At 44.6% G+C, this 23497-nt stretch overlaps 1 protein-coding gene and 1 non-coding gene across 4 annotated transcripts in view; both read left to right on the top strand.

Moving 5' to 3' along the window:
* The window catches only part of Aldh1l2 (aldehyde dehydrogenase 1 family member L2), a 45291-nt gene extending 34626 nt beyond the window's left edge, over nt 1-10665 (top strand). For all 3 annotated transcript variants that reach the window (XM_036169722.1, XM_036169721.1, XM_036169723.1), the window contains 5 exons: nt 2092-2190; nt 5020-5185; nt 7012-7117; nt 8105-8304; nt 10445-10665. In XM_036169722.1, the coding sequence (XP_036025615.1) occupies nt 2092-2190; nt 5020-5185; nt 7012-7117; nt 8105-8304; nt 10445-10500 (627 nt within the window). In that variant the 3' untranslated portion in view covers nt 10501-10665. The remainder of the gene's footprint in view (nt 1-2091; nt 2191-5019; nt 5186-7011; nt 7118-8104; nt 8305-10444) is intronic.
* A 12137-nt stretch (nt 10666-22802) lies between these two features.
* Nucleotides 22803-22909, top strand: LOC118571280. The gene has a single exon (XR_004943318.1). It is a non-coding gene; the product is annotated as a U6 spliceosomal RNA (small nuclear RNA).
* Nucleotides 22910-23497: the final 588 nt, after the last annotated feature.

Raw genomic sequence — 23497 nt, 5'->3', positions numbered from 1 at the left:
CTCCCCTGGATATGTTCATTTCCAAGAGTCTTTTCAGAACATTCCAGAGAAAAGACAGAAAGAAAAGTAGAAGGTGGATTTGTTCTATTAGCTTACTGTCATATTTATTTCTTTATTCTCCTTCCTTCCTTCCTTCCTTCCTTCCTTCCTTCCTTCCTTCCTTCCTTCCTTCCTTCCTTTCTTTCTTTCTTTCTTTCTTTCTTTCTTTCTTTCTTTCTTTCTTTCTTATGTATACAGTGTTCTGTGTGCATGTATGCCTCCAGGGAAGAAGAGGGCCCCAGATTTCATTAAGTTGGTTCTGAGCCATCATGTGAGTGCTGGGAATTGAACTCAGGACCTCTGGAAGAGCAGCCAGTACTCTTAACCACTGAGCCATCTCTCCAGTCCCATGTGCTTTTTTTTGAAGATTTATTTTTATTATTTTATGTGTATAAGTTTTGCCTGCGTGTACATCTGTGCACCACATGACTGCTTGGTACCTGAGGAGGTGGAGAGTCTCCATGTGGTTGCTGGGAATGGAACCCTGGTCATATGCAACAACAAGAAATGCTCCCAACCACTGAACCAACTGTTCAGGCCCTACTGTTATATTTTTTTTAAAGAGATTATTTTACATGTATGGGTGTTTTGCATGAATGAATGTCCATGTACCATGTGTGTGGTGTGGGTGCTGAGAACTGAAGCCAGGTCCTCTGCCACAGAAACACATGCTCTTAATGGCTGGGCTGTCTCTCCAGTGGTGCCTCATTCCCCATTACATTTTTAAAAGCACCAAATCGTATGTTCTAGACTGTCAGATGAATAAAGATTAGGAAGGGTGAAAAAAATCATAAGCATGAAGACAACCAGTGTGCAGTGGGTGCAGAGAGCCAGTCTTGTTCTATTGGCCACAGCTACACTCCACCCACTAGGAATCCACACCCCGCAGAGCTACAGCTCCCACCATGTGAGAATAGTAGACACTGCAAGAAACACAGCTGCTGCTGCCAAGTGCCCGGAGAGTTTCCACTTTGTGAAGGGAGGCTTCCTGGGAGTGAACCAGCAGCTAGATTTAGAAATGAAAGACCCCAACTCCATGAGTCTGCATGATCTGCTGTTGTTTGTGCTCATCATTTAAAAAATGTAAACATATCCTTAAAGATATCCCTTTTATGGGATGATTTTATATATGAGTATGTGTACGTGTGTGAGCACACAGGATGGGAGTGTATGTACATGTGTGTGAGCACACAGGATGGGAGTGTGTACTTGTGCAGATGCAGAGGACAATACTGGGGGCCCTGCTCTGTCAATCTCTACCTTAGTCCTTCCTTCCTTCCTTCCTTCCTTCCTTCCTTCCTTCCTTCCTTCCTTCCTCCCTCCCTCCCTTCCTTCCTTCTTTCCTTCCTTTCTTTCCATATTTTAAGACAGCGTTTCTCTGTGTAGTCCTGGCTGTCCTAGAACTCACTTTGTAGAACATGCTGGCCTTGAACTCAGAGATCCTCCTGCTTTTGCCTCCTGAGTGCTGGGATTAAAGGCATGCAGCATCACTGCTCAGCTCTCAAAACAATTTTTTTGTAGAATAATTTTATTGCACAAAATTATTTAAGGTATATGCTCATTGTCACACATTTTAAAATGAGTACTCATGAATCAGAACTGGGAAAAGTCAAAACAAGTATCTCCCAGGAGTCCCCATCACCAACAATCTACAAGACCATCTGATGCCTCTGTTACCTGTGGCCTTTGCATGACAACATGTGGGCAGGCAGATGGTTCAGCAAGCATCAGGATCAGCATGTGGACTCCCAGAACCCACATAGGAAGCCAGATGGGGCAGTGTGCACTGGAGTCCAGCGCTGGGAGACATGAACATGCCTGGAGTTCATTAGCCACCCTTTAGCTCAATAGCAAGAGATCCTGTAGCCACTCCCTGCCCCCTAAAAAACTAAAGAACGGAGAGCATCTGAGGAAAATATGTGGTGTTGACCTCTGGTCCATATGCACACACATATGAACATGCTCTCCCATGAAGTACCGCCGTCTCTGTGTAACTGGATGGCAGGCTTGACTTGAGCATTGCTAATGTTAGTTTCTCTTTTGCTGCTGAAGGGCATGGGCGCAGTGTTTTTCAATAAAGGAGAGAACTGCATTGCAGCTGGGCGGCTGTTTGTGGAAGAGTCTATCCATGACGAATTTGTAACCAGAGTGGTAAGGCATCTCCATACTTGCTGTGAGTTTTACATGCACAGTTTTCCTGAAAAGGACTTCTGGGATTATTCATGATTTTTAGATGTGAGATATCTATAACATTGAGCTGGCTAGGGATGCAGGGGGCTCAGTGATGGAATGAGTACTTAACACACACATGGCCCTGTGTTCCAACACACACACACACACACACACACACACATACATACACACATATACACACACATACATACATACACACATATGCACACATATACATACACACACATACCTGCATACACACAAATACATACACATACATACCTGGAAACACACAAATACATGCACACAGATACAGACACACACACCTGCATGCATACACACAAATACAGACACACACACCTGCATGCATACATACAAATACACACACACACACACACCTGCATGCATACACACAAATACAGACACAAACACACCTGCATGCATACACACAAATACAGACACACACACACCTGCATGCATACACACAAATACACACACACACACACACCTGCATGCATACACACAAATACACACACACACACCTGCATGCATACACACAAACACACACACACACCTGCATGCATACACACATACACACCAGCATGCATACACACAAATACAGACACACACACACACCTGCATGCATACACACAAATACAGACACACATACACACCTGCATGCATACACACAAATACAGACACACACACACACCTGCATGCATACACACAAATACAGACACACATACACATCTGCATACACACACACAAATACAGACACACATACACATCTGCATACATATGCACACCTGCATAAACACAAATGCAGACACACACATACCTGCATACACACAAATACACACACACACACACACACACACACACACACACACACACACACACACACAGATACAGACACATAAACACCCAAAAGCAAAGATGTCCTTTCTTCATGAGAGAGCATAACACAGTTATACAGAGGCAGGTAGTGGGGAGTCAGTGGGTGGTCACGGACTCAGTGGGTGGTCATGGACTCCTGAGTCTTACAGAGTAATTCACTTTGTGTCTCAGGAGAAACCATTTCACAGTGCAGAGGTATAGAGGCTTATAGGATCTGACACTTGATGAAACTTCCAAAGCAGAGACCAGAAATTTCAAGCACTTGCCCTATTGGTCCAGTACAAACATGTTTTGCATACAGGCCATTTTTAAAAATTTATGCTTTGTATTTCCCTTTTTAAAACTTTTATGAGGAGGCTCTCACTACATAGCCTTGCCTAATCTGAAGATTGCTATGTAAACTAGGCTGGCTTCAAACTCAAAGATCTGCCTATCTCTGCCTTTCAATTGCTGGAATTAAAGACATGCACCACCACAACCAATAAGATCTCTCTCTCTCTCTTTCTCTTTGAGCTAAGGATCGAACCCAGGGCCTTGCCTAGCAAGCGCTCTACCACTGAGCTAAATCCCTAGCCCCCCCCCCCCCCCCGTGTGTGTGTGTGTGTGTGTGTGTGTGTGTGTGTGTGTGTGTGTGTGTGTACACTCTGAAAATCAGAGGTGTGAGCACTTGATGTGGGTACTAGGAACCAAACTCAAGTCCTCTGCAAGAGCAATATGCATTATTATCCTCTGATCCATCTCCCCAGCCCCTCAAGGGTGTTTGTTGGGCACTTAGCAATGCCAAACCCTGTGCTGGCATTGGCAATCCAAAGCAGGCAGGCTGCTGTGGTCCCTCTCTCGCAGAGCGTCTCTCCAGCACAGGGTTTGCAGGACACCAAGTGATTAGAAGCAGACCTGTATTCAAATGTATGGGGTCATGGTGGCTTCCAACCTTTCTTCTCATTGAACTGGAGTTCCAGCAGAAAACGTAGACTTAGATTGTGACAAGGATGACAAGGAGCAATCACAGGTGTGCCATCGAGGAGCAGTGTGTCAGCTTCTCAACAGAACACTCCATCCTGGGGTTACAGGCCAGGTCTGCCCTGGTACACAGTGAATTCTAGGACAGCCTGGGCTACATGACACCTGTCTCAAAAACAAAACAAAACAAAACAAAAACACAAAGAAATAAAGAAACAAAAACATACCAGCAATTCTTCTGGCATGGCTATCTCATGAGAATCTCACAAGGGCACTCTACCCCATTTAAAAAGATTTTCTATTTCCATCAAGAGTCTAAGGTGACATGTTAATTTCAAAATGTCAGTTTGCTCTTACTGGATTAACATTTGGGATTTGGAAACACATCATGGGCTTGTATTGTTAGAAAAGAGTAGTTAAGAATTTGGCGTTTGCCAGGAGGTGGTGGCACACGCCTTTAATCCCAGCACTCGGGAGGCAGAGGCAGGAGGATCTCTGTGAGTTCAAGACCATCCTGGTCTCCAAAGTGAGTTCCAGGAAAGGCGCAAAGCTACACAGAGAAACCCTGTCTTGGAAAAACCAACCCCCACCCCACCCCCCCAAAAAACCACAAAAAAACAAAAAAACAACAACACTACAACAAAAAAAACCAAACCAAACCAAACCAAAAAAAAAAAAAAAAAAAAAAAAAAAAAACCAAGAACTTGGCATTTAAAGATACAGTGCAGAGTGAATGTGTGTGACCAGACAGCCCACTTAACTCCTTCAAGGCCTCAGTTTCTCCTTCTGTGACACAGAAATAGTGAAGACTTGCTTCCAGTGAGGCTGGAAAGAGCCAACCACACATCCTTTGGCTGCTCAGTGCACCATGTACCACATGTAGAAACTCAGCCAAGGGATCCACTGTTACTACTAACAGTTATTGTGTTTCCTGGACTGGGCAATATACAGGTGGAAGAAATTAAAAAGATGAAGATTGGTGATCCGCTGGACAGATCTACAGACCACGGGCCCCAAAACCACAAAGCCCATCTAGAAAAGCTGCTGCAGTACTGTGAAACTGGAGTGAAGGAAGGGGCCACATTGGTATATGGAGGAAGACAGGTGCAGCGGTTGGGTAAGAGCACCCCTAGGGAAGTGCCCGGTGCTTGCCCCCCACTCCAAAGCCAAAATGGATGGCAATGACTTCTGTTTTAGTACCATCCCTGCAGATGTGTGTGTGTGTGTGTGTGTGTGTGTGTGTGTGTGTGTGTGTGTGTATGCATGTGTCCACAGAATCCAGATCCATCAGTTCCACCTGAAGTTGAGTTATAGGCAGTTGTGAACTGCCAGATTTGAGTGCTGTGAACCAATCGCAAGTCCTCTGCTAGAGCAGACCCCACTCCTAACCACTGAATCATCACGCCAAACCAATAGCAATATTATAATATGACCCAAAAGTATATCTTTATCTTACTGGGTCACTTTTTTGTTGTTGTTGTTTATTGAGATAAGGTTTCTCCATGTAGCCCTGGCTGTCCTGGAACTTGCTCTGTAGACCACCAGACTTGCCTCAAACTCATAGAGATCCGCCTGCTGCTTTGCCACTTTTAAGTGGAGGGTATGGAGGCAGACAGTTTTCCTAAGCCTCGGTTTCCTGGGTAGAATGGGGTGACGTGTGCACACCCTGCCTTATGAGGCAAGGGGAATAGCAAAGTTGATGGGCTGGCTCTCGACTGTCCCTGAACAGGTGTGATGGTGTTATCAGGCACTGGTTGGTCATCTTGAGTCTTGTCACTCTCCAGCTGAGCCCAGGGAGGGTTTCTCCTGCTGTCAAGGCAGGGCTTGATAGTACGATTTCTGGCAGTGGCAGCTCTTACAGAAGACCCAGCTTGGTTCCCAGCACCCATGTAGTGGCTCATGGCTATAAGTTCCATGCAGTTCCAAAGGAAGTCTTCTGGTCTCCATGGGCACCAAGCAAGCGCATGGTGTGCGTACCTTCAGGCAAACACACAAAATATTATTTTTTAAAAGACATCATTTTTACGTGTATGGGTGTTTTAACTATACATGTGTCTGTGTATCACATGCTTGCCTGGTGCTTGTGAAGAAGGTCTGAATCCCTGGGGACTGCAGTTCCAGATGGTTGTGAGTTGTCATGTGGGTGCTGGGAACAGAACTTGAGTCCTCTGGAAAATCAAGTGCTCTTAACCATTGAGCCATCTCTCCAGGGTCCAATTTTTTTTTTTAAGGAATACACTATACAGAGAAACAAATGTCACATAATAAAGCATTGACAAATTAAAAACGCTAAGATATTCTATGGTATAGTCAGACAGGGTGGCATACACATTAACTCCAGCACTTGGGAAGTTGAGGCAGGAAGGAGGTTCAAGACCAGCCTGGGCTACAAAGCAAGTTCCAGGTAACCTTGGACAATAGGGAGATATTGTCTCAAAAGAAAAAAGTAGAGAAGGAAATAGCAAAGTAAAAGACAGGTGGGAAATTAAACAATCAAATGCACCTGTAGATTTATTCAATTTTCAGTTAAATCAAAGAGGGTAGTAACTATCAAACACCGGAAGGAAATGAAGTAAAAACACAAATAAAGAACTTGACAATTCCATGAGAATTAATCTCGATTGTGGTTATGTTTTTAAAATGCTGTTTCTTTTGCCTGACTTGTACTGAAATGCTTGGGAGTGGAAATGGAATCTGGGTCTTGTTTGAAGACATATCAGTGGGGAAAATATCAAATCAAAGATGGTAAGTTATGAATATTTATTAAGTCCATGCTCTACTTTTACATCCTTGAAGTTTCCATAATAAAGCCATTAAAAAGTGAGCAGCCAGGAAGGCAGACACCACATAAAAGATGGTTCGCTTCTTGTTAGCTAAGCCTGGGGTGAACTAAGGATGAAAATGATCTCACCTATGATGGCTGCTTTTATTTTTTCCTCACAGGATTCTTTATGGAACCAACCGTGTTCACAGACGTCGAAGACCACATGTACCTTGCCAAAGAGGAATCCTTCGGGCCTATCATGGTCATTTCTAAATTTCAAAATGGGTGTGTTCCTTAGGCACACTGTGTAACGTGGGTTTCAGTTAGATAGAGTCTCTGCCTTGTGCTGTACATAGAGCACACAACCCATGAACATGCAATTCTCCACCCTAAGAATAAGTCAGCTGGTTAATTAATTAGAAGCGAGGTGATGGCTCAGTGGGTAAGGTGCTTGCCGGGTAAATGTGAAGTCCTGAGTGCAGATCCCCAGCACCCACTTAAAAGGGAGGTGTGGTAGCATGCACCTGCACACTCAGAGCTGAGGAGACAGAGCCCGGAGGCTCACCTGGCAAGCCGATCCAGCCTGACTAGTGAGCTGCAGCTGTCATGGGCGACCCTGTCTCAAACACTGAGGTGACAGAATAACCGGTGGGTTTGGGGGCACACTGGAGAGCTTTAGACCTGTACAGGTCTGAAGAGGAGTGCACACAGGAGACATGCTCTGAAAATCAGGGAGAAGACACTCACAAACGATCCTTAAAGACTAAAAGGCAATGCTGGTCAAATGGGAAGAGACACTACACAGCATGTGTGAAGAGTGGAATACTCTTTGTTATAATAGTGCATGCAACTTCCAGTGTTGGCCTGGAGTATTTCTCTTAAGCGGGTCCCAGAGAAATAAGAGCACTAGCTGTTCTTCCAGAGGTCATGAGTTTAATTCCCAGCAACCACATGGTGGCTCACAACCATCTGTAATGAGATCTGGCGCCCTCTTCTGGAGTGCAGGCATACATGCAGGCAGAACACTGTATACATAATTAATAAATAATCTTTTTTTTTTTTTTTTTTTTTTCCAGAGCTGAGGACAGAACTCAGGCCTTGCGCTTGCTAGGCAAGCACTCTAACACTGGGCTAAATCCCCAACCCCTGATAAATCTTTTTTTTTTTTAAAGAAATTATCCTGTTTTAACATGGAAAAGAAACCTTCAAGCAGTGTGAGTGCGCTTCACTGTACTTTTAATGGTGTTTTCTGCTTCTGGAAACATCTTACAGGGACATCGATGGGGTGCTGCGTCGAGCAAATAACACTGAATATGGTTTGGCCTCTGGGGTTTTCACGAGAGACATCAGCAAAGCCATGTATGTGAGTGACAAGCTAGAGGCGGGCACAGTTTTTATCAACACCTACAACAAGACAGATGTGGCGGCCCCGTTTGGCGGAGTGAAGCAGTCTGGCTTTGGAAAAGACTTAGGTGAGTGTGGCTTATTTTGCTTCTGTGCATCTGTGTTACATCACCCAGAAACATGCAGTTTCATGCACTGATACTCCCTTATTGTTTTAAAGGGCTCTCCTACACAGCAGTTTACAAAGGACACTGGAATTCTAAAAGAAACATTAAATACATTTTAAAGACAACCTCAAATATTTACTTGTGTGCATGCATAAGTGTGCCATGTCATTATGTGGACTCAGAGGACAACAGTCCAAGTTGTTTCTCTCCTTTCACTCTGTGGGTCCTGGGGATTAAATGCAGGTCATGGGGCTTTCTTGAGAAATGCCTTTACCCACTCAGCAAATCTCCCTGGTAAAATGTGTTTTTAAATCTGCATTTCAGTATGGAGTTGATTTAGTTTTGTGGAACTCAGTGGGACCAAGAAGACAGTTTGAGGGTAGAAGGAGCTCTGGAGTTGGTCCTGTCTCTAAGCTGAGTCTTGCAGAGTCACTGAGCAAGGCAGGGTCTGTTGGGCATGGAGGGCTCCAGGATGGAGTACACACAACACTTAACACCCTTCACTGTCAGCAGCCACGCTGACAACTCTCAAGCCACAGCTCACTTTGGATGCTGAAGCCGTGCTGGGCCCCAGCCTAAGACTTCCTGAGGAGCACAAGCAAGTGCTTCCAGCAGGCAGTGGCTAGGATCTCATCTTTTCAGACCAGGGAAACCAGGCTCTGAACGGCTGGGTGAGGTGCCCAGCTCCATTCCTACAGGCACTGGCAGAGAAGTGAAAGCCAGCCAGTCTGGCTGCGGAGCTCACCTCCTACTCTACATTGCTTCAATGTAATCAGTGTAAAAATACACGTAAGATGTGAGGGCATGCTGTGGTGGTTCATGCCTGTAACCCAGCACTTAAGAGGCTATGAGATAGGAGGACCAGTTCAAGAGCATCCCTGGCCAAACAGCAAATTTGAGGCCAGCCTGGGCTATGTGACTCTCAAAATAATCTGAAATATAAAATATTTGATTTGCTGAAAATTATCTGTAAATTTGGCTCATTCGGGGTGTTAGATTCTCTTTCCTAATGATTTTTGACAGTGTACTCACAGGAATAAAAAGTGGTCTTGGAGCTGGGCAATGGTGGCTTTAATCCCAGCACTCGGGAGGCAGAGGCAGGTGGATCTCTGTGAGTTCGAGGCCAGCCTGGTCTACCAAGAGAGTTCCAGGAAAGGTGCAAAACTACACAGAGAAACCCTGTCTCCGGAAAAAAAAAAAAAAAGTGGTCTTGGGTCTAAAACATAGCTGGAGGTTTTCTTGGAAATTTACAGAAGCAGCCATTTCTGCTTGTTCTCTGACAGGGTAGGATAGCCAAAGGCTTGTTTACTGTGAAACGCTACAGCTTGCCTGGTGGTTCTTGTCCAGGGCTGAAAGCCTCAGTTCAGTGCAGTCTCAGTGTTGGTTATCTCTCAGATTATAATCACCTAGGAGCTTTACAGGAAATACAGATACTTGACCTAATTGCCCTGGAGTAGGCTGGGAGCAAGTCTGTAATTCTCCTTGTGTCACTCTAACGAGGGGACAAGTTCAACAGCCCTGTCTGTCTATTGTCCTCACAAGTCTCCACGTGGCACTCTGCCATTGACCTCTGTCCCTCTGTCCACTGTGCTCACTAGTCTCCATGTGGCACCTTGCCCTTAGCCTCTGTAGAGATCACTTGTCTGGAAACAGGCAAAGCCTGATAAGGTCTTGTGTCTCTACCTGCAGAGGAAGCTGCACTTCCTTTCTCTTCACAGTAAGGTGAAAGTCAAAGTCCCCAAGCTTTCCAACCCATACTCAACTCTGCTTTACATAATGTGACCGAACAGACAGCACCCTGATCACAGAGTTGTAAACTGGGGAAATGGAATTCATCAAGCAGGGAACAGGAGGAAGATTAGGGCTGAAGCTTGCCAACCAACACACCAATCTTTAGAGGGCCTGGTAGGCTACCTAAGCCCTTACCACCCATCTTGGTCTATGGTCCATTAACATGCACACTGTGAACCCTTCCCCTAACTTAACTCAATCCACCTGCAAGTCAGCAAGGCCCTTGGATGATTTATGAACCTGAGGAACACTGGCCTAGGCCACAAATCTTCACCCATCCTTGTGAATTTTCTATTGGCTACTCCTGCAGGTGAGGAAGCCCTGAATGAATACCTCAAGACCAAAACGGTGACACTCGAGTATTAGAGCAACGCCAGCCTCAGGAAGCCTTTGATGAACAGTCACAAGCTGAGGAAGGAGGAACCATTTGTGAGCCACAAAAATCCAAACAAGGACGAAGAAGAGGGTTGGGCTGCTTGTGTGAGCATTTACCTGAGGACCTCAGTAAATTCTAGTACACTATTTTTCTCACCAAATGACTTACCTCTGTTAGGTTTTAACAATGTTGGGTATTCTGTGTATTTCTAAAGTATCTAAACCCCTTCTGTTCTTCAAGGTCATCCCTCTTGAACACACTGACCTCACTCAGCTATAATGTATAGATACATTTAGGCTTTCTGGATCTTTAATCCCTGAGCCATACAGACTGGACACCAACAAGTATTTCTTTACTTTTGTTTTCAAAGCACAGCATACCCCGTGTAGAATGTGATGGCCATCCTTTTCCCATTTCATAGACCATCCATCTTTGTGCCTTTGACTCTTCTGTAGCCCACTGTGACGGATGAGCAGCCCATGGGCTTTTCTTCCATATCTACCTACTGGGCATAAACTGAAGTCTTGAGGACTTTGGTCCTATATTGACATCATCTTTGTCCTATAGTTTAAATTCTAGTAAACAGTTTTTCCGGTGGTTTTTAGGAAGTAAATAGCATGCGGTGGCCAATCTTAGTCATACTAGACTGTTGTACTATCTGGCTTGGGGAAAATTACCCACCTTCTCTGAGCTCTGACTTCCTATGTGGGCTTCCTGGTGTGTAAAACAGGGGAAGCAGTGCCTTCCTCAATACCCTCATTAAAAGGATTCTGTGCAATAAGAAAAGCTCCAGCACTGGGCTTTGCCGTATATGTAAATTGTCAATTAAATGTAAGTTTATCTTTCCATCTCTGCTTTAAAAATACCGTGATGAGTTAATTGACTAGATGAGGGAACTTCCTAGAAGGCTCATTAATCAGTGAAGTGAACTGATGGATGAAATTAACTTCCTACACTTCTCAGTCAATAATTGATGCTTGGACTGCTTTTCCACCCATTCTCCTCACATTGTGCCTGACGCAGCTCTGACAACTGCCGTGCCCTGAAAAATGGTGCTAGGAGGCAGGATGAGGACCACTGAGCCTGGCTACCAAAACCAGACAGACAAAACTAAATTTTAAAATGTCAGTGGCACCAGGAAAAGTTGCAGCTTTCCAGTGGCTGTTTTCCTGGATGCTTATTTGCCCTTTCACAGGACATCTTGGCTCCCACTTCTCTACCTGCTGGCTCTGGTGCTCACTGGCTGTGTGATGTCAGGCAAGTTAGAGACCTAATGTCCCCAGGGATCAATTTGGTGTAAGACGGCGATAAACTCCATGACTTATGTGACATAGTGTTGTCATGCACAGCCCCAGTATCTGCATCACATCACTCCAGGACTGGCCACTCTCCTGTGCAGTGCTCACATTGAGTCCCACTGTGACACAGGTGAAATTATTACCACTGACATGTAATCAGACAAAGGGACTTCTTGAACACAGAAGTCTCCAGAAGATGGCCAGAACAGCTAACCTCTGTTGTATATTCCTTCTGGAGGGCAGCTTTGGTGAACACTCACTCCTCAGGTGTGGCAGACTCTCCTGAGGAGTACTACCAACTTTGGAAGCTAGATGAGGGTATGCAGGGCATCAGTAACATTAGAGGAAGAAAACATTTCCAGGGAAAAGATCCTGCCTTGACCAATGCAGCAAAGATTGCCTTCCAGCACTTTTTTTATTATACTACCATTCATTTACCATCAGAAATGGAATTGAAATGACTATTCACTGGCTTCAAATTACAGTTCCTATTTGCAGAAAATGGCAGAAGCCTTGGTCTAAGATACCACTGCCCTCATCCCCCTACAAGTGACCCTGGAGGCATCACCCTCTTCATGAGGCAAGCCTTCTGATCACCAAGAATCTATTCTTGGACACAGCAGCAGCACTTGGAAGGTGGAGGCAGGAGGACCGGAAGTTTAAAGTCAGTCTTAACTACATAGCGACTACAGGGGCAGCCTGGGCTTTATTACACCCTGTCTCAAAAAGGAGAAATCCGCTGCTGCAAAAACTTCAGGAAAGCCTTGCTTCCTCCACTGCTACTTCTGATCTTTCCTGATTTCCCATCTCTTCCAGAAGTTCTTCCTGAGCAACTGCTCCCTGAAGCAGACCGTGGGCTGAGAATTCCTACACTTTAATTCTTTTGTTTCTACCATGCCCACCTTTTGAAGCTTGTGATCTTTCCAGTTCTGAAGCATCCCTTTATTTGCTATCCCACTCCTGTGTTCCCTCCCTTCATGGTGATCCTGCCCACACTGACTTGAATTTCACTACTGCTGGAGAATACTGCTGATGCTGCTTAAGATGGACACTTTAAAATGAAGTATCTTATCATGATTTAGTTATCACAGTATCAATTTACTTTAGTAGCATGGCAGACAAAAAACATGCTTGCTCTCCTCTCCTGGGCTGGTTGTTTATCCTGTATTATTATTATTATTATTATTATTATTATTATTATTATTGTTATTATTATTATTAACTATTATTATTATTGGTTTCCAAGACAAGGTTTCTTTGTGTAGCCTTGGCTGTAGACCAGACTGGTCTTGAACTCACCAGAGAGCCACGTGCCTCTGCTTCTGGAGAGCTGGGATGAAAGGCCTGCACCACCACCACCTGGCTTACCCTCTAATGTTAATCACAGTGGCTACACTGTTAACTTTGAACTTCTTTGGGAATCCGATAAAAGCAACTGCTCATGCCGCTCCTACTCCCAAATTCATGTACACATCCATAATCCTATGAGAGCCAAGGGGTCCTCAGAGCTCCCCAAGGCCATATGTGGGCCACAGACTCAGACCTTTCTCCATGGCGAGTTCTATACAGTTTTTGGTAACTGTGCTTTTGATATCTGAGTACTGAGAATCAACAGCACCAAGAGACACCCAATATTGGGAACTGAACTGAAGCTTGAGGGTCCTGGAGCCTGCTAAGTGGCTTAATTAGCAGAGATAACTAAGTCATTGCTTAATCAAATTCCTTCAGATCATTTGTTCTAAGCTCAGATGTGTTCGGCCCTGGACTGGGGCAGTGCAGATATAGTCAGCATGTCTACCCTAGCTCCCTATGCCCATGTCTCTGTTCTGTCCTTTGAGCAAACTTCTTTCCAGACCTTTCTTTTACTATCTGCAGCTGGGTTAAGCTTCTCTCTAGGCTCTTGCCTCAAACTCAGCACTTGGTACTCAAGCTACTGTATGTAATTGTCTATGATCCCTCCTGTCCCTGTCCCCAGAACGCTAAATCCACAGCAGCTGTCATTTGAGGGCCTCCTGTGTGTCACTCAACTGAGCAGGTTCCACTATTCTGTAACTATTCTATACTTACAGGATAACTGCTATTCTATTCAATCTTGCCAGTACCTTTGCCAGTGAATGTAGGCGTTCTTTTCTCTGCCTGCACCACACCACGTCCTCACCTCATCTTATAGACTATGAATTCTCTTATTCCTCCCTCATGTGTCCTGTTGAAAGTTTGTTGGTCTTCACACTCTGCTCAAAACTTAAGGGCTTTTTTTTTTTTTTCAGAATAAAGCCCAGTGTATTCACTACAGCCTGTCCATCTTGGTCCTCTGACCTCACCTCTATTGATTTCTCTGTGTTCTGACTGTTCTGGTCACTCTGATGTTCCTCAAACACACCAAACCTGTCCCTGCCTCCAGGTTGCTGAATGCATTGGTCCCCTGTGCGAGCGCTATGATGGTGATGGATTTTGTTTCAGGGGTGGGGGAGGGGGAAAGCATACAGCACTCTATGGGTAAAAATTCTCTTCAGAGCTGATTTAAGCTTACTAGTTCAACTTTACTGAACATAGAGCTGGGAAGAAAGGTAACTGACAAGGCAAGCCAACACCAGCACCCCACTGCTTCCTGCTGAACTGTCCTTGTTGTCCACAGTTTCTGCTGCCTCACATTGAGTCTCTCATCAAGAATCATGTTCCAGACATTTGCTGCTCCGCACACATGACCTACTGTCCATATGTGGCTGTTCTGTCAGTCATCTGTGCCTCTGTCTGTTCTTTCTGTAGCACTCAGCACTGCCTGGCCTATACCAACCAGCTCAATGCAGACACTGGGATGTAATCTTTGGGAACAAGCACTGGCTTTGTTCCAGGCCTAAGATGTAGGAGAGCTCAAGAGGATCTGCTTTCCAGTTGAGAGGTTAGGTGACCTGTCTAAGTCACACTTAATAAAATATTAAGTATTTGTGCAGTGAACTCACAGTCTTAACCATGAGATTTTTATTCCCAATGCCTTCAACAGGGCCTGCATACTCAAAAGCAGGAATACAAATAATTATTTCTCAAAATAAAAATAAAAAAAAAAAGCTCAATAGATATTATCTGCAAGAGCTTTTACTGAAGTAGCTGGGACAAGGGTGAAGAGCCTCTCCATACTTAATGTTCTTGAAAATGTGTTAGGGAAGCCTAGGGTAGAAAGGAATAATGGAAGATGGTAGACGAGTCGTGGCTCATTGTACAGGGATCGTTACTACTATTGCAGATACACTTTAAAATTCACTTGGATATCAAATTATGTTTTATTTTAAAAAGAACCTATTTTCTTCCCACTTAGGCTCCAAAAACATGAGAGGTGCAGATAGGAGTGACTGAGAGGCTGAGTGTGATGGCTCACTCCTTTAATCCCAGCACATCAGGAGGCAGAGGTGAGCCTGGTCTACATAGTGAGTTCCAGGCTACCAGCCAAGACTACATAGTGGGACCCTGCCCCAAACAAACAAAAAGCAAGCAAGCAAACAACAAACAAAAAACAAAACCAGGAAGGGGGTGGTGACTGAGAGGGATTATCATTCTTACATACGTAAATGAGTTTTAAATAGTATTTAATTATGTAAAAAACATATGAAGCGGACTCATCCATCAGTTTCTTTCCACAGAAATAACCACACACCTGAGATTGCTTTATTCTCCATTGTTAGACTTCTGATGGGATACTAACTTGTTACTGTCATTTTCAACCAACAGTTACACTTGTTAATGGACACTAACTTGTTACCTTCCTTCTCAACCAACAGTCACACTTGTTAATGGACACTAACTTGTTACCTTCCTTCTCAATCAAGGAGGCCATCACTATGTCAAAAACACATCTTTGCACAGTGTGCTGACTAGAATCAAGTGTGTTTACTCTTGGGCATGTAAAATTGCTTTGTTAGACCCATGCCACAACACATCTTACTGAATAATTTGTTAGGGGCCAGTGATGTGGCTCCACAGGCTCTTGCTGCCAAGCTTAAAACCCTCAATTTGAGCCCTGGAACCCACGTGGTGGAGGGATGGGCCTGACTCCCACAAGTTGCCCATCTTTGACCTCTGCCCTGCACTATGGCATCCTGCATCTACACACATATGATGAAGAAATATAATTTTTTAAACAATTTGTGTCAGGTTATGGCAGTGCCTGCTCTGTGTCCAGCTCTGGAGAAGCAGAAGCAAAGGCAGAAAGAGTTCAAGGCCACCGGGCAGTGGTGGTGGTGCACGCCTTTAAACCCAGCACTTGGGAGGCAGAGGCAGGAGGATCTCTGTGAGTTTGAGGCCAGCCTGGACTACAGGGTGAGTTTCAGGAAAGGTGCAAAGCTACACAGAGAAACCCTGTCTCGAAAAACCAAGGGGAAAAAAAAAGAGTTCAAGGTCACCATAGGATACACATTGAGACAAATACAAAAATAAAAACTTGTGGCCAAACTTACACTTACTAGGATAAATTCCTACAAATGAAAGTTTGGGGTCAAATATATAATGACCAAATTCTTCAAGATGTTTGCTGCTGCTGTGTAATAATCACACAGTACCCCAACACCCCAGTTTTACTGAGCACTGCTCTGTGCATGTCTACCAATCATTAAGTTCTTATAGTAACCACTATGGGGGTACAGACCCCAGATTATCACTAAAAACAGTGAAGTGGCTGGACTGGAATTTGGTCCAGATAGCATCAGAGTCTGTGCTCATGGTGTGGTGATGCCAAGGTGTGGTGACTTAGGTTCAATGTGGAAGGAACTGTCTGTCAGTACAATGAGGAAATGTGGTCCACTACCAGGCCAGGAGTCAGAGTAGCACACCATGCCATGGGGGGCCAGTCAAAGAAGCCAAGCTTCACTCTCCCTACTCTCTCTCTAACCCTTACCTACTGGGTCTACCTGTGACCTCCAAGACAAGTTCTGGGAATCAGGAACCACCCTAAGATACACTATAGTTCCTCTGCACTTCTGGCTGGGAAGGCTCATCTCTTGTATCCTGTCCCAAACCACTAATGCACAAGAATTTTCCATGATGAGATGGGGGAATCCACAGATTAGAGAGTCTGCTAGTAACACATTCTGCTTTCTTCAGAACCATGATCAGGAAATGGACTGATGTTTAAGCTCAAGTACTTGTATCATGTACCGACACAAAATGAGAGAAAAGAGTTTATACATACTATACATTCCAAGTGAGGTTCTGTACCAGGCACTGAGAGACACAGAGAGCCCACCACAGCGGTGGATACACAGCAATACACTCCAATACAGCAATACATACCATCATATAAGCTGGTTATAATTATCACCGCTGATACACAATTGAACACTTGGAAAATGACAGTTTTGCCCATGAGACATTTACATGCTGTTGTCTGATCACTTTCCACAGACCACAGAGCAAACAGCTCATAAAACATTTTTTAAAAATAGTGTAACTGCCACACAGGAAAATACACAAATATGAAATTTATAATTTAAGAAGGGTTTGCACACATGAATAGTGGAAACACTTAAGGGTAGTAGCCACTAAAGGAAGGACTCAGTGAGAACTAGCCAGTGTTCTCTACCAATTCCGTTAGAAGTGGAGCTGAGGATGACAGACAGAAATGCCCTGGAGTCACTCCCCACTAACGCCCCCAATCTTCTATCCATGGGCTTGGCTTCCATCTCCGAGACTGTCTGTTTTCACTTACTTGGGATAGACCACTGTGTACTTAGGACCCTCACTGTTTCAAGTTTCAAATGTCTACCCTGGGTTTTCAAGTTTCCTTCAGTGAAGTTCTGCTTTTTCCTTTCTGATTTCAGGTTTATATGTGTGGGAGGGGTGCTTCTCAATTCTGTTAGTAAATATGAAGACATATTGTATGGTATCCTTATGATTTTGTTCTTTTACATTCAAAATCTTTACTCTGTATCCAATTTTTTCCCTTTGTATATGACATGAGGTTAAATCTAACTTTTTTTTTTTTCGGTTTTTCGAGACAGGGTTTCTCTGTGTAGTTTTGGTGCCTGTCCTGGATCTCACTCTGTAGACCAGGCTGGCCTCAAACTCACAGAGATCCGCCTGGCCCTGCCTCCTGAGTGCTGGTATTAAAGGTGTGCACCATGGTGACTCTTACACAGAAAAACGTTTAATTGGGCAGGCTTACACTTCAGAGGTTTAGTCTATTATCATTGTGAGAAGCATGGCGGCATGCAGGCAGGCACAGTGCTGGAGAAGAGAGCTCTATGCCTTGTTCTGCAGGCAGCAGAAGGAGACTGTACAACTTTGGGCATAGCTTGAAACCTCAAAGCCCACCCCCAATGACACACTTCCTTCTACATGGCCACACCTCCTCATAGTGCCACTCCCTATGGGGCAACCATTCACACACATGAGTATGGGAGGGTAGGAAGGGCATTCCTGTGCAACCCTCGATCATCAGAAAAGCATGGGGTGATAGACTTCAAGCTCATAAAGTACATTACTGACAAGCAACAGGGCTATACCCGGCAAACATGCAAAGGAAGTGAATGTTCTGGTGGAAGGTCTACCTCAACTGCTCCCCTATCTCTCCCCAAATCTGCCCTCTCAAAAACCACCAAATAGCAGCCTCCCCCTAGAGCAGCCCTCCCATTCCAGACACCTGCCCCTCAAAGCCCACCAAAGGCCAACCCCTCCCTGGGGCTGCTCAAGACCATGCCTCCAAGGTACTTAAGACCCAGTAGCCATATTTGCCAAGTGACCCTTTCTCTGTGACCCTTCCCCTATGACCCATCCCATGCCTTCCCAAGGATGATCCAGTATTGATTTGCTCATCAAACCTAAATTTATTAGTACAGTTTGATTGACTTAGTACTCCAGTAGCAGGGGAACCCAGCAACCAGTGATTCACAATTTATCAGCAAAAGGAGCAGAAGGGCCAGGCTGCCATCAAAGCATTTGAAAGGGGGTGAGAATGACTCAAAGTCCCTTTATACAGCATGGCTGAACAGGGACAGGTTGTGTCTGAGAGGTTCAAGGACCATCTCTACCTAAGGCCACTGTAGAATTCAGATCACAGCATCAACCCTCCATGGGGATGAGCACATGACTAAATGTGACCTGGTATGGGGGAGAAGGCATTTTCCTCAGCTGATGTTCTCTTTCCCCATAGGACTAACTTGTATCAAGTTGACATAAAATTACCTAGCACATCCTACACTTTAAAAAATCAGCAAAAAGCCAGGCAGTGGTGGTACATGCTTTTAATCCCAGCACTTGGGAGGCAGAGCCAGGTGGATCTCTGTGAGTTCGAGGCCAGCCTGGTCGACAGAGCGAGATCCAGGACAGGCAGCAAAACTACACAAAGATACCCCGTTTCAAACATCAATAACAACAAAAATCAGCAAGAACAGAAATAAATGAGCTGCCGATACATCTCAAGAATTTGGAAAAAAAAACAAAGCAAAACAAACCAAGTAGATAGCAAGAAATAATAAAAATAAGAACTGAAATTAACAAAACAGAAACAAAGAAAATAATGCAAAGAATCAATGAATCTAAAATCTGGTTCCTTGAGAAGAGACTCTTGACCCAATTAACCTAACAACAACAACAACAACAACAACAACAACAACAAAAATGGTTCAAATAAACAAAGTCAAATGAACTGGTAAACATTACAAGAGACAAATAAACTCAGAATAGTATAAGGGAATGCTTTAAAATCTACACTCTATCCGGTTAAAAAGCCCAAAAGAAATGCATGAACTTCTTTACTAAGACAAGTCCCCAAAGTCAGACTGAGAAGAGATCAACAACTTAAATGTAACCAATAGGGAGATAGAAACAGTGGCAGAAAGTGTCCTGACTGAAGATTTCTGCCCCATATGGCCCAGCCCATCTTCTTAAAGGCAGAGACCAAATCTCAAAGCTATGCTTACAACTACAGAATACTGTCTTTCTGGAAGAGCACTTCTCATGCCTGTACTGTGTTCTTCTGCAGCATATTCTGATTAAAGGAGGCGGCCCAACCCTATCACCAGACTCACAGGTCTGGGAAGATGACTTGAACTGACTTCTTTGTAAGAGATTCCAGGGTGCCTGTTCCTTATGCAGGACTCTGATGTGACAACCAACTGATTACAGTTACCTTATTCCTCTATAGGGCTTTATTGTGCAATTACACTTTGTGATGGTTAACATTGTAGTTAAAGTCTTGAAACTACTGAATGAGAGCTAAAACTGTCTTTCACTTGTAAGCCCCTAGCTTGTGGAAATGTACCATCAACTAACTTGCCTAAGATGGAACAAATGGTTCTTTCCTGAAACATTTGGGCTATTCTTGAAAGTGCCTAGTCTTGTAAAATTTTAACTGCCTCTGCTGTTCTTGAAAGACAGCAGGTCACAAGACTAACAGCTGGCTCCACTTCTGTACAAAAATGTTTGCTTGCTCAAGATAAACAAGTTATCTGCAAGACATCTGTTCCAAAAGTTAAGTCCTGATTACACAAAGACCCCCCAAAATATAACCTTGTGGTTTTGCCTTTATAAACTCCTGAGCAATGTGGCTCTGGGCTGTACCTTGAGAATCCCAAATCTCATGTGCAGACCCAGTGCCTGTATCTGCTGAATAAAGTCTCGTCTTTATAAGAATTTATGAAAAACCCGCTGTCACATGGTATGGGCAAGCAGGCAGGAAACAGAGGCTTTCTCTCTGTGCTGGCTGCCAGGTGCCACTATGATGAGCAAATATGCAATGGATAAATGGGAGAGGAACAGAAGCTGAATGGTTCATGTACAGTGGAGAGGCACAACTGAAGAGGAGATGGTGGTGAGAAGCATGCTGAGGTGAGTGGCCTACAATACCACCTGAAGCTATGTGGTGTCAGGGCCTGTGTTGCCACCAAAGGCCATGTCTGGGTCAGTGGCTTTACCACAGCTGTGGTCTGTGTTGAGGTCCATGGCCTGTGTTACCACCAAAGGTCATTCAGATGCCCATGGTCTGGACTGCTGTCTAAAGCCATGTTGATGAACAAGGGCCAGGCTGGCTACTTGTGGGAGAATTGGCCCCAGATGGCATGGCCACCACAGGGGTCACAGACAGGGAGAGCTTGCCATGCCCCTCTCTTCAGAGGGGGTCCCAGGCTAACCAACTCAGCTACCACACAGGACCACCCAGGATTTTCAGTCAGCCCACCCCCAACATCTTCCCTACCTATGACCTGCTGGAGTTTGTCAAAGGACAGGTCCTGTGGAACCACAGCCACAGGACCTCCATGACATGAGACAATGGCAGGAGATCAGAGAGGAGTTTTAGAGAGGGTCCTGTATTGATGGTGTAGCAGAAGCCAAAGGCCTTGAAACTGACCCACATGACAGGGACCAGCCTTGACATGTCAAAGGGTTCTTGGGGGGGAGGAGTTTGGAATGAAGAAGTATTATATAGAAATATAGGCCTAGATGAAGAGAAAGATAGAGACACCCCGTGGTTATGAGCACATGACTAAATGTGACCTGGCATGTTGGAGAAGGCCTTTTCTTAGCTGAGGTCACCTTCCCCTAGGATTCTAACTCTTGTCAAGTTGACATAAAATTATCTAGCACATCCTACACTTAAAAAAAAAACAGCAAGAACAGAAATAAATAAATTGCCAGAGGAATTTGAAAAAAGTAATTGCTAATATCTAAAACAATGGAAGAATAGTGCTAGGGTGGGGGAGACCTGGCTGTGTAGACCCATTTTTTCTATTAGACTATTAACTACACAAAGATCCTGCAGGAGGCAGTAGCATCCCGATTTCTTGGGGATAAGAATATGTGGGTATTATGTTTACTGGTGAATGATTCCATGTGCCCCACATTTAGCTGTTCTGCAACTACTTCTGTTAAGATTGACAGCTTGGGTTCAATTACAGGCCACTGTTCCACACATCCTTCTTGATCTGAGAGCCATGCCAATGGAATGGGGGGGGCTAGGGACTTGATCGTGGTGGATCTCATGGGGACAGTGGTCCTTAGAATTGGGGGTGCAGATTTCAGGCAAGGTTGCAGACTACATGACCTGCCTTTTCATGGACCTTGATGTCATTAAAAGGCCTTGTCATCTGTAGTTAGGACAATACACACATCCTCCAAAATATCTCTGCCCCACAGGTTCCTAGATATAGTGGAAATGATAGGGTGGATGGCTCCCCGATTGCAATCAAGATCCTTCCAGTGGACCAGATGGGTGATCATGTTAAAATCTTGTTGGCCTCCCACACACTGATGGGGGGAGGGCTGGGTTTAAACTTCCAATGAGGGAAGCGAAGCACCTCAGTCTCTATTAAAATGGTGGTGTCCACACCCACATCAACCAAGCCTTTGACAGCTTGTCCATCAAGATAGAGATGATCAGCATTGGGGAATGTGAAGAAATGGGCAAAGATTTTTGGAGTACCAGAGCCTCCTCTTACTGGCAGGGCAGAGGCACACCCTGCCTGAAGTTTAAAGGGGCTGATGTTTCAACAGGCTTGTGACCTACAATCCTTTGCCCAATGAAATTCCTTATTGCATCTGGGGTATAAGGTCCTAGGTTTTGCCCAGGGGCATTCATGCCACAAATGGCCTGGCTTGCCACATCCCCAGCAAGTTCTATTGACCTGGGGCCCTTGGGGGTGTCATTAGCATGCTGCCTGTCAGTGAGGGAGGCATCCAGGGAGTTGGCAAGAGTGGTGATGGGACCAGTGTTGGAGTCAAGATTTCTGGTGACCTGAACCTATTTATGTATGTCCTCATTTCACATGGCTGCAACCACATTACAGGTTTGGGCACTGAGCCCCTCCCAAGTCAGCTGTTTCATAAACAAATCTCTAGTGGGGTCTGACTCTACTTTGTACTCTACTGCCTCATTGACAAGGGCCAGAAAGTTGATGAAGAGCTCCCCTGGATGTTGGATAAGATTGCAAAAGTAAGCCAAGAGGTACAAGGGAGTACAGGCTCTGAGGGCCTTGAGGGCCAGGTCTGAGACCTGTTGAAAATAGGCATTTGTGCTCGCTTCGGCAGCACATATACTAAAATTGGAACAATACAGAGAAGATTAGCATGGCCCCTGCGCAAGGATGCCATGCAAATTCGTGAAGCGTTCCATATTTTATATTAAGGGCAGCAAAGGAAAAAGGCCAAGTGACTTATAAAGGCAAACCCATCAGAATAACACCCAATTTCTCAACGGAGACTTTGAAGGCCAGAAGGACCTGGACAGATATAATGCAGACACTAAGAGATCATGGATGCCAGCCTAGACTAACATACCCAGCAAAACTTTCAGTCATCATAGATGGAGTGAACAAGACCTTCCAAGACAAAACCAGATTTAAACAATAATTCTCCACAAACCCAGCCCTACAGAAAGCACTAGAAGGAAAATTCCAACCTAAGGAAGTCAGATACACCCATGATAACACCACAGCAGTAAACTCCAAAGAAGAGAAGTACACACACACTACCACCAAAAAATAAAAATAATAACAGGAACGAACAATCACTGGTCATTAATATCCCTTAATATCAATGGGCTTAATTCACCTATAAAAAGACACAGACTAACAGAATGGATATGAAAACAGGACCCATCTTTCTGCTGCATACAAGAAATACACCTCAAATTCAAAGACACCTCCTAAGAACAAAAGGCTGGGAAAAGACTTTACAATCAAATTGTCTTAAGAAGCAAGCTGGTATA

This window comes from Onychomys torridus, chromosome 20, assembly GCF_903995425.1.
Source record: "Onychomys torridus chromosome 20, mOncTor1.1, whole genome shotgun sequence".
NCBI classification, from domain to species: Eukaryota; Metazoa; Chordata; class Mammalia; order Rodentia; family Cricetidae; genus Onychomys; species Onychomys torridus.
The sequence above is the reverse complement of the archived record's forward strand: the minus strand, read 5'-3'. Positions and strand labels throughout refer to the sequence as shown.